Below are 12,735 nucleotides of genomic sequence, written 5' to 3'. Positions count from 1 at the left end.
TCAACTTCAAAGAGGTAACTATTGTTAATGTTGCCATTGTATTGAGTTGGGTAAATGAGCAGTTGTTCGGCGCTATATACATGCTTGGAAAGATCTTACCTTAGTACTTACTTTGCCGATTATCCAACCGGGCCAGTTGTCATTGCATAATGCAATAAAGATCCTGAACCAGTCCAATCTGTCAGCAATAATAATATTAATGTGGATATGCTCGCTTTGTTCGTGTGGGGATAGTGCGAGTGGATTAAAGCCTGTATCCCAAGTAAACACATAGCACCGATACCGGTTACAGTGGAGCACGTTTATGCAATGTAGCTTAGTAACCTGCACACATGTTTCACTAGTGTAACTATTTTCATGTGTGCTAGGGGATCTATTCAGCGTTAAATATCAGATAAAGTTATGTTTTTCTGCTCATAAGCTTAACCAAGAATGCGTCGTTTCCGTTTTAAGATAATTCATAAGTTAATTACTTTGTCAGTATATTCCGGCCTGCGAACCTATATAACCTCTTTTGAGCCGTTTTCATAAATCTGTATGGTGTATTCAAGGCGGTAATGATTTAAGTGTTCCTTCCAGGTTTTTAATCTACAATTCACATTCCCTTGATAAATTAATCTCATTATTAGAGACCTCCACAATCTTTCAAACTATTACAAGTGTCGTCTGTCCATTATATATATATTAACATTAATTCTGCCTACCATTATCAAGCATTCTCCTGTAGAATCCAGGGATATCACTTTCCGTTATGTTAGGTGTATATTAATAATTCTCTCCATGCATCTATCAGCCTAACTATCTGTCTATCTATCTATCTATCTATCTATCTGTCTGTCTTTCTGTCTGTCTGTATATATATTTATCTGTCTGTCTATCTATATATCTATTTATCTATCACTATATCTATCTATCTACCTATCTATCTATCTATCTATCTATCTATCTATCTATCTATCTATCTATGTAACTATATATCTATTTACGTATCTATATATCTATATATCTATATATATATATATATATATATATATATATCTACATATCTATATATCTATCTATCTACCTACCTACCTACCTACCTATCTACTTATCTATCTATCTATCTATATATCTACCTATCTATTTATCTATATATCTTTATATCTATCTATCTATCTATCTATCTATCTATCTATCTATATATCTATCTATCTATCTATCTATCTACTTATCGCTACTAATGTTTCAGTGCAGCATATTCTGTAGTAAAATTGCAATCAATCATTCAGGCCTGACTGAAGGTTTTACTATGATGATCATTATCATACCATGTAGTGTCTATCGAAATTGTGTCATAGTCGTTTTGCTGGTTACTGAGGTTGCTGTCTCTGACATATATGATTTTTGCCACTTGCTTGACCACTTGCTTGAGCACTTGTTTGAGCACTTGTTTGAGCACTTGTTACACCACTTCACTGTAGTCTATTAATAAGACTAGCTTTTATGCTACAATTAAGAATAGTTCTGACGATAGAGGCTTTGCAATAGAAAATTAACACAAATATAAAACTGTTAGTATCAAGCTACTAACTGTTTGATTTTATTGCATCGATAGCTGGCAAATGCATTTCACATGTAGAAGTGCAGAATGTGCATCTGGAAATATGCGAAAACATGTTATTCCAAGTTCTGCTTCAGTCTTGTTAGTTGAATGTAATTTGGAAATCTCACCACCCGATTTTGTCACTGTGAAGTTGATTGTTCTAAATAATCATGTCGCACTGCGATCTGCGATTATCAAATGTTGATTTCAAATTCTCACAACCACATGAAGACACTGACATCACTCTTTGAAGATGATTCTTCTAAATAGTCATGTCATGGTGCAATGTGTGCATCTTATCGATTCGTCACTATCAAGTCTTGACGTGTTAGGCATTCAAAATATGTATTTTAGTATGTGTGCAAATCAAAATCAATTTCAATGTTATATAGATTTTCATGCATTTGGTCTATTATTTTGTTAGTTAATCAACTTATTGCGTTGGCATGAGTTGCAGAAGAATTGTAATGTGCTCTGCCGCTTATTTTACTTCATATGCGAAGTTCATTATAAGATATATAAAGTTATATGTTCATTGGTGATCACCTATATATTGTATATAGAATAAACGTTGCTGTGGAAATTCACTGAGACTTAGATTATTCCTTTTTGGCATTGTGTTGATTTATTCATGTAGTAGGTTCATTGTCTTAATATTATCGCCATACTACTCTTGTTTCCTTTACACAATCTTCGCATCTCAGATATCATATATTTCGTTTTTCAATTTCGTCTATCATCTTTTCCTGTTACACATATCCGTGTTAGTGTTCCCTATTCTCTAAAACATTTATTATGTGGTAATTCTTTGTCAATTTAAGTTTAAAATTTGTATATGGTAAAAAATACTGTCCTAGGCAACTGCATAGTTGATTGAATATTGTGAAAATCGTCGCCATGCCTTTTAGGAATGAAATGTAGCAGAAGCTTAAACATTTTGATGTGTGTAAGTGTCATTACTGGTTATTGTTTCATAATTTTGCAGGTCAACTTGTCGTTTGCAATGTGTCTTTTTCCAGCTTTGTTTATATGCAGTTGCATTCAAAACGGATAGTTTATAATGTCATTTAAATTTATACCTTGCTGGAGTATTGCATCATTGTTGCAACCTATTATTCGTCTTTTGTGTATCATTTAGCTGTATAAATATTTTAATTAATGACCCACAATGTCCTACATCTCACCATGTGATCAGTACAAATGTCGCATAACGTGCACTTCATTGTTTCTATTTCTGTGTGACATTAAGAATAGTGCAATTTTTTACACAGATAATGCATGCTGCTGTGTAATACAGGGATATATATATATATATATATATATATATATATATATGTATATATATAATGTGCTTCTATTGTCTCGACAGAGCGGCTGTGCATACAGCAGACCGTTTCATAACATGACAGTGAGAGGCGTTATTGCCACATCATTCATTTAATCGAATCTAGTTTCTTACTTGTTCCAAACTGCTAAACAACTCAGCATAGATTTTCCATTTAACACGTACACACTTTATGCCTTTCATTCTCTAAACTTACGTCTCTTCTACCTATGTTCTCTTTGTTCGTGAAACATGTTATCCGTGTCCTCTCCATTAAAATCTCTAACGTTTTAAACAGCATTATCACCTAAAATTACTTCTCTGATTAAATAAGAAATTTAGTCCTCTGTAAAAATGTTTTAAATTATGAGATTTGTCTGTTTCGTGAAATTTTGAATTTAGGAGACCCATATACACCATTTGTCAGATAACATAAATAATCCATACTTAAGATTTTTTTTCTTCCTTTTATATTTATATTCTTGGATTTCAACTGTGTCCGCCTGCCATGATTTTGTATTCGGATGACACACTCGCATCTTGACAACGTAAACAATATACATTTAAGTACACAATATCACATCCGAATAGTTGGTTACTTGGTTCGACTTGAGTTCGGACTGAACGAAGTTTTTTTTGTTCTTCAAAGTCATGAGCACTTTCAAGCTTCTTAATACATTTAGCTTTGAGCATGTCATACTTCATCTAAGAAGTCGATATCTTTTCACACTAAGCGACCATTTGTATTAAAGACGTGTGCTATGGGTTGGCAAATTGCATATGTCTGTATGTGTATGTGGCAACACTGATCAAAAGAGATTATATGGAGGGCAGGTGTCTTAGACCTCCACTAAAATTAAATTCAGTGACTCTTCCAGGACATTCACTGACCTCGAAGCAAATCGCCAGTACCACAAATATCTAATGTAAAGGTGAATACAAAAAGAACAAACGCTGACAAAAGGGAGACCATAAATAATAATATCGTCAATGAACTGATATTGTCATTATACATTAAGCCGTCAGACGAAATCAAATCTAAAAACGAGTTCAGAAGCAGAAAATGATTTTCAATAAGTTTTAAGGACTTTGAAATTAAAATGCCAATTTTCAAGGATTTGAAGGCTTCGAATATAAAATCCAAAATGTAGTCATGTTATGTCTTTCAAGGTAGCTTATAAACTGGAGAGAGAGACAGGGAGACATATATACAGACACACAGGCAGACAGACAGGCAGTCAGATAGGGACATATAATCATAAAGAGAGAGAGAGTTGACCATGGATTCTATCGCATTATCTCTGGCGCTAGCAGGGTGTTAAAACATACATGATTTGCCTTCAGATATTTTATAGCATTTGCCATGTAGATGCAAACAATATCAAACAACAGAGAAAGGGGAACAATGTGCATCTGACCTTAGAGACATGATTAGAGGCTTCGGGAGAGATCACAATACAAGGATTCGACTGGACGGTTTTACGCTAGTGGACAATCTACTTCTGTATTGTGAGCTACTTTTTTAGTTTAGAGATCTACGAATATGCAAATATCAAGATGGAACTATTTTCCCACAGCTTGTTTAATAATAATAATACTAATAATAATAATAATAATAATTTATTTCATAAGCTCTTTACGGAACAAACTTATAATTGAAATTAAAACTGAAGCATCTGTTTTTCTAGCAAGCTGATTTCTCTACAATACTGTATAAATTAGCTAGAAGTTATGTACACGACATGGGCACGTCTAAAATTTTAGTCTTTATATTTTGCAGCCCAATCATCTTGGAAAAATTATGTTATGTTGACACTTCACTTTACATGGTGTCGTAATTCCTGAATAATTGAGGAAATGGCCGCAGGAGGAGAGGAAGAAAATATCTGCAGACTGGTCAATGTTGGGTATTTGGAACTAGGTAATCTTCATAACCGATTTGCTCAAAAACGAAAAATGAATATAAGCATATTCTTTGTTCTACTCTTTCGTTCCTATTCTTGTTATTCTTCGTCTTCTTCGTCTTCGTCTTTTTCTTCCCTTAAACTTGTCAATAGTGGGAATGTTTATGCCATCATTAATTTGCAGAACGTCTGCGAATTTATCATAATTTTACTTAAGTCAGACATGATTAACGGAATATGGCAGCAAATATATTATGAGCACTGAAAGTTTGAACTATTCATTAGAACCAAAATATGTAGCAGATGGTATGTTGGAGCAGTGTTCTAGCGTTATCAAAATGAATGGAAAGCACATTATAAATGACTAAGAATAAACACGGAATACTAATTAATACTAAAACTACAAAATACTTTTCAAAACTCAGTTTTTAGTTCTTTGATTTTGCAAGTGGCTGAACTGAATACGTTTCTATTTAATGTGTACCCATGTAGAATGACAAATATTGCATTTCGCTTTAGATCATTGAGTAATTGAGTATATAGTGTGTACAAATGAATGATTGTTGTTATTGTTGTCATAGGGTTTAACGCCATTTTCAGCACAAGATAGGCTATACATGGCGGTCAGTGTTAATGCCAGAAAACCCCGGAAAGAACCACCGACCCACGAGAAGCTACCGGCAAGCTTTCTCACATATCCACATTGGCCGAGCCCGAGACTCGAACCTACGCAGACAGAGGTGTGATGGCAGTGATCCGTGATGGAGAGCGTTTAGACCACTCGGCCACTGAATGAAGCCACATATATAATTCTCATTGCAACAAATAAATGTCCTACTGTATGCACAGTATAGCTTTCACATGCATTCCGGGAAAGATAACAAGAGAGTAAAATCTTCCACACGTTAGGAAAATAATACGTTTTGTCAATATATATATATATATATATATATATATATATATATATATATATATATATATATATATATATATATATATATATATATATTGCATTTACTGATAGTGGCAGTTAAAACAACAAGAAATATGATTTACAAGTGCACATAAGGAGAAAATCTATGTATAACAGGGCTTTGTTGCCGACGGGGTAATTATATGAGGTGCCGTTTATTATATATATGCTATTATATAATAGTATAATTCAGCCAATAACCAGTTACCATTGCCTCACTTGATACTCTCCAAAGGAAGTCAGAAAACCGTTCTTGAAAATGAAGATGGCTGAAGTAATACAGAAATGCATTGGAAAAAAAGAAATAACGTTAATTCAGATACATCTAGCTCTTTTGCCACATACGACTGTACGTGTGTATAACAACAACTTTTAAAAAGGGAAAATAGTAGGTACAACTTTTAAGAAGAGCAAAACAATAAAATGGCAATAATAACTATAATGATTATGTTGGTTACATTTATGAGAGGAGACTATTATCTTTGGTCAGCAACAATGGTTTTAGCGTTTCAATAGATATATATAAGTTGTTTTGTAGTTTAAGGTAACTATTCATGCTTAATTTTGATTTACTTGTATTACTTTCTATTGTTCCATAGCCAACTTTGATCCCGACTTCAGTGGTATTGTTGTGTCGGGAAACAATATAATGGTAGCAGACATTAATCGGTGTAATATTCAGGTCTACTCAAACCATGATGGACATTTACTGGTTGCATCAAATAAACTGGAGTCACAACCCTGTGGTCTCTGTCTTGTCAATGACATGGAATTATGTGTGCTTTTGAATAACAGTACGATGGAAATCATGTTGGTACGATGTGCACGTGACACATGTAGCATAACACGGGTGAGGATATTTCATATAAAACCAGTTTTTCACGAATTGAATGGAGTGGTGAATATGACGAATAAGGTTCTTGTCTTTGGTGAGAAAGCGGGCACGCTTTGCTTCTGTATTGTGTCCCTTAATGACGGACATACTGAACATATACACGAGATTTGTAAAGGGTACCAACAATATAGAGGATACAGTTATAGTCACGTGACCATAAAAGATAATATGATTTATATGTCCCGTTATGATGGTTCAGACTCTCCTGATACTGGTGTGTATGCATATGATATTCAGAATCCAACTCAACATAAATTTGTTTACAAACATAATGATCTCAAGAATCCCAGTGGTATAACTGTGGACAGAAGGGGGTTTATTTTTGTGTGTAACGACCATCAAGTATTACCTCCCTGCATTCATCATCTTACATCCACGTGTAAACTAGTGACCATATACAGTGACGGAATACCATGGAATCCCAAGGACATATTCTGGGACCAGAAAAGTGGACATCTCTATATCACAAGCAGGATGAGCAAAAAGATCACTCGATGCGAACCTTTGTATTTGGACCATCAAGGTAATCCATATTTATTATTTAATTGACATAATCTTTTACATTACAGGACAAATGAAGATGCAGTTTTCATTTATTAACAATTCGCAAGGACATATATTCACTTGTTAATAACGGAATGAGACATTAAGATAACGTTTGTTATATAGGGGAGCATTTCCTAATCTTAAATAAAGTTTTACAAAATGTGTGTTATTACAAATATTAATACTTGTATAGTTTTATATAAACCTTGCTGTCAAATTATCTGGTCATTAGACAACACCGTATCACGTCATCACGAAAAGTATTCATGGGCACAGTCGACTGTGTCAAGAATAGATTACCAGTACAGGATAGTACACATTTTCTATCTATCGCTGCGCTTTCTTTGTAACATCATTCAGTCTAACTTAGACCGGATAATACATAAGAGCTGGCTTTGTCTAAAGGTATTCATCCGCTGTAACAACGACCTTGCCCTATGCATTCTTGGGATGCTTCACTGATGATTTTACAAGGAATGTGTTGGACCAGCATACGGAATAAACCCGTAATGTAAAGCATTTGACATCACAGTCTATTACATTGACAAATACAGCCGATGCAGTCAATACAAGACGTCTACATGATTAGCAAGGCCTGTCCTCTAGTAGAAATGACAGTCGAGAATTCAGTTTAATACCACACAACATGCATTAGGGTTGTAGAGTGACACGCAGGCGAAACAATTCGAAAGAAATATAGATGAGCGAGCGGAGAACTCATTCTTCAAACTTTTTGAGGAATCAGACGCTTTTCTTTAATAGTTTCATTGAACCAATAATTACTTAGTTGGAAATTCAGTTCTGTGTTAAATAATGAAATATACGTATTGATTTGTAAAAACAATTTAAGTTGTTAACATAAATATTTTAATTTGGCTGCATACTGCTGATACGTGATCTACGAGTTACTTGTCTGGGAAAGGTGTTTTTAAATAAAAATGTTCCATCGCCAGATTTCATCTGTTAGAAACCGAATACAGAATATGGGGAGGAAGTATAAATGTTATAAGCTAAATCAAATCAAACAATGTAAAGTCAATCGTTATTGACTGCCCCAATTAAAATATATTATTGCATGTTTGTTCTATAGCAGTATCGTGAAGCCAGAACAGCCATATAAAGTATAATGATGTATCATCTAGAAGACGTTATATGCATGTACTGCTTGAAAAGGTCCTATTTAAGTAAAGTATGTTCGGAATTCGGAATTCTGTGGTAAAGGGATTTAAAGCCTTATTTGTGCATATGTGCACGTGCATTTATGGTCTACTTTTATATCATAAGCATGTAATAATTTTTATTAAATCTGTACCATAACAATCGATTTATGAGTTTCAGTATCATGGTGGTTCTTTTTAAAATTATTTTTATCGCAACTGTCAAAGAAATTAATTAAAAATGTATGAATTTCCGGAAAATTAATTTAAACCAAGGTTTCTATTAATTAATGCTTGTTTTCAGAACACACACTATATTGTGTTCCTTTGTGTAATTTTATTACACAATGCTGCGATTGTACAATTATATAATATCATAATTTTGAACAAGAAACGACATTCATAGATTATTCTTTATTAATCGGATAACTAAATATGCAACAAGTAATAAAATAGAGCGGAATAGACATTTAAAAATTAAAGAATGTGTGTAGAATTGATAAATGAATCTAGTTTCTAACGTTCATTCTAATTTCAATAGTATCTAATATTATGATCTCATAACTGTTATTCATACCGTGGTTTATAAAATAAGTGTACTATAAATGGACCTGCAATAAGAGATTTTCATGTGGTATAATAAGAACCTGATGCAACTCTCAAACATATTCCAACCCAACCATATGTTTCATTGGTAACATACGTTCCTCGCAAATAATTCAGCATAAGAACAATTAAATAAACTTTGTTGTACTATAGAGATGCATTATGGATTTGGTACAGTAGCACAGCTAGCAGCTAGTCGGACTCGTAATCAGTTATCATAACCGCCCAGGCCAGCAGGGTATACCGGCTGCCTCGGTGTCTCTAGGAGAAGTAAGAGAAGGAAAGTTACCTCCCTCGGCAAGACAGTACCTTGTTTAAGTTTTATATATATATATATATATATATATATATATATATGAAGATATATCAATATCGGGCAACAATGCTAGAGGCAGATATATAGATAGATGGGTAAATATATAGATAGATAGTTACAACGCGTTTCAAAAAGCTTAATATACTTAATATACTTAATCGTACATTAGTTGTTCTCAAACGTTTCTGTCCATGCACGAATAAGCAAGCATGTCAACAAAGAAACGTTTACTTCTGTAGAAATCACGCGCTTGCTGACATTTTTGCGTCCTTTAGTCTCTTTATCACCATGATTGGTTCAGTATTTGCAGTTTGATGTTTCTTTAACTTGTATGCATTATATGTGTGTATGTGCAAATCATTGTTGGTGTAACTGGCACAATAGATTTGCATACAAGCCCTACTGGATTGGAAACTTATTATAAGCTGCTTCGCAACATTGATTAGACAATCTGACTATCGGAATCTTTGATTTCTTCACTCTAAGGGTGACTCTCTATCATTCATATACATACTTTGATTTTGCTCCTGATTTGCAGATACATGGCCGTTTAAGATTAACGTATAATAAAGAAAACATGAACTGAAATATTTACTACTAGGCATCACACTCATAAGCAAATGAGCTGTCACTGAGATAACACTAAGAACTAGATATAAAATCATGAACTGCAATGCCGTATATACAATTTTCAAAACAGTTTATATTCTTTATAGATTTACCATACTTTATATTAGTCCCATCAATTGATCCCAACCAATTAATAATTATCTGTGATTTCTTATCAATACACTTATATCATTACTTGGCATTTTTTTGTCCTGTATATGTTTTATGCTTATTTGCTACCTTATGTAGTGTTTATACTAGAATAAGTAAGTCAGTCAAATATTGAAAATTTGTGACTATATCTCCAGTTACAATAAACGTCTCAATTTGACTCATAAACAGCATAAATTTGTAATAAAATGTATATATGCTAAATAATTTATTGATTTAATTTCCGTGATGAACATGGCAAATGCTTGAGAAGTTATATCGTATCAATGTTTTAGCAAGGTTGAAATTATAAAGGCAACGCAAGCATAGTTTTGGCTTCATTTGAAACCAAGTGGTAAATGCTAGCATTGCGATCTTCCAGTGATCTTCCAATGAACTCTCAACCCAATAAGATGGTCAAACAAAGTTGAAGTGGTGCAATGCCTTACTTGTCCTATGCGGGAAAGTGCAAGCAAGTAACTGTTATTTAATTACATGTTTTCACAGCGCTAGGACAGTATTGCATTTAAGCTATAACCTACGTAAAAAATGGTGGATGGATAAATGCCAATGAATATATGCATATTCATTGCACAAAATGGCATGGAAAGTGAAAGATCTAGACAGATCTAAAAAATTTGTGTGCAATTAAATGACCACATCAATTATCTTTTTCAGTATTTATCATATTATATTATACATTTTAATAACTTCTTTCAAACTGGATTAACAATTATTAGAAGAGAACGTGTACACGTAATGCTCTTACAGTTCTATAGACATGACATGTACAGAGGTCAAACGTGTTGGATCAGAATCAATCATTATGAATGCATAATCAATTCTTGAAGGTGCCCTTTAAAAACGGAGATTTCCGATCCATCCGGTCTGTTATAATTCAATAGACTATAAATAATACGAAAGAAGGTCTTAGACAATTACGATCTATAGTTATCAATGAGTTGATCTTGCGTCGTATTGACTAAAATTATGACCCGTCTAGAAGCAATATTTATTAGGTTATTTTGAACAATCTTGTCTTACTCTTATGTTAATAAGCTCTTGGATGAGCTTGACTGAACCCAGGATGCACACAGTTAATGAAGCGACCTCGCGTCTGATTTACTGGGCCTGTTATCACGGTGTAGCTCATATTTCCGAACAGCTTTGATCAAACTGTAACTTCAGTCTTGTGAAGATTATGCATGATTTGGATAAGAGAAAGAGTCACACATCTTCATGCAGTGATCTTGCAGAAGTCGACTTAGTACAGATTTCGGCATTGGCCAGCGGGCTATAGAATATATGGTAAACATTTAAACCTGTGTATTATATACATGATATTGTTTATATTATATGTTCCTCTTGAAAACACACGAGCCACCGACCGTTACGTCAGTGGATAAATTGACTCATGCCTTCCTACTAAATGATTGAATTTGTAACCAGTTTAGAGACACAACATTTAATTTTAAGTAAACCGATTTTTATTGTCAAAACATCAAGTTAAATTTGCTAGAAACAAATTAAAAGTAGTAATTCTGGTTAGACCTAATGCTCAAACTGTGTACAAAGAAAATATTTTTTTATAGCTGAAAATACGTTTTTCTCTAAATTAGGTCAAGTGAAGTTTCCGTGATTTTGACCTGAGAATCGCACATATGGCTTTTTGAGTTTTTGCTTTGAAACAGTACATGAAGCAGTTTTATATAATTAGAACGCAAATGCTCGCCTTTCAATTAAACAATTAATACAAATGTTGAAACACAGTATACTATAAGGGTTAAAATGAATTTTAGGAACTTACAATTAGTCATTTGTAATTTATTTTTGAAGATCGGGCTAAACATAATTTTATTATAGAAAGAATCAAGGGTGCAAGTATAAACATTATACATTAATTAGGCATCTGAATGTCTCTACACAATTAAACTTTTTCTTCTAAATCTGTGTTTGCTTCAATAGGAATATTTTAATGCATCAATAAATTACGTGCAACTATTGTCTTCATTTATTTGCCCTTGGTTTAATTGCTCTCGTCCCCATTAGGCAATTCATATGGGATATGGGGACAGGGATTGGACCGTCACCCGCAGTATCTACGCTACATATTAATCATGTTGGAGACAGGCAGTCTGCATATGCGAATCTAAATCCCCATTCCATATTTTCCTTTTAATTCTAAAGGGTTGTTAACATAGCTTTTCAAGGAAGCGAACGATCCTTCCCATTTATTTTGCCATTGATGTACATGCATTGACCTTACAATAGTACCGACCCTCTTGTCGCGGACCCAGATCGTCTGCTTGTGCGAAGTAATAGAGAAAGGAGCGGAGCCAGTTTTCGTTCCTGCCAGACTTCTTTTTAATCACCAACCACTCCCCATATGACCATTCATGCGGCCGCGGGGCTCTTTGCCTCTGAGATTAGGTCCCAATCGCGTGGGTAGAGAGGACAAGAAAAATATATCTAGTTTGCAGAAAGCATCTGGGTCTACATCAAGCCGATTTGACATCACGTGATGTTTACATCCACATCATGGGGCCTTCAAGAGGTCTTGACAGAGGGTCGGTCGGTACTAATCTTCTTGCTCTCTTCCATTCGGCTATGACTAGGGACCTCTCGCAAATACTTCAAAAAGGTTAGGAATTTATAGTTAGTTACCCGTCC

The 12,735-nt window shown here is 34.0% G+C and overlaps 1 protein-coding gene across 3 annotated transcripts in view; it reads left to right on the top strand.

Moving 5' to 3' along the window:
- LOC149807440 (uncharacterized) overlaps nucleotides 1-12,735 on the top strand; it is a 96,276-nt gene that overhangs the window by 11,583 nt on the left and 71,958 nt on the right. For all 3 annotated transcript variants that reach the window (XM_089966591.1, XM_089966577.1, XM_089966582.1), the window contains exons 3-4: nucleotides 4,690-4,830; nucleotides 6,386-7,204. In XM_089966591.1, the coding sequence (XP_089822717.1) occupies nucleotides 4,767-4,830; nucleotides 6,386-7,204 (883 nt within the window). In that variant the 5' untranslated portion in view covers nucleotides 4,690-4,766. The remainder of the gene's footprint in view (nucleotides 1-4,689; nucleotides 4,831-6,385; nucleotides 7,205-12,735) is intronic.

Source organism: Sinohyriopsis cumingii, chromosome 1 (genome assembly GCF_028554795.1).
Source record: "Sinohyriopsis cumingii isolate HCF-2022 chromosome 1, ASM2855479v2, whole genome shotgun sequence".
In the NCBI taxonomy this organism is placed as follows: domain Eukaryota; kingdom Metazoa; phylum Mollusca; class Bivalvia; order Unionida; family Unionidae; genus Sinohyriopsis; species Sinohyriopsis cumingii.
This window is presented reverse-complemented; position numbering and strand designations above follow the sequence as displayed.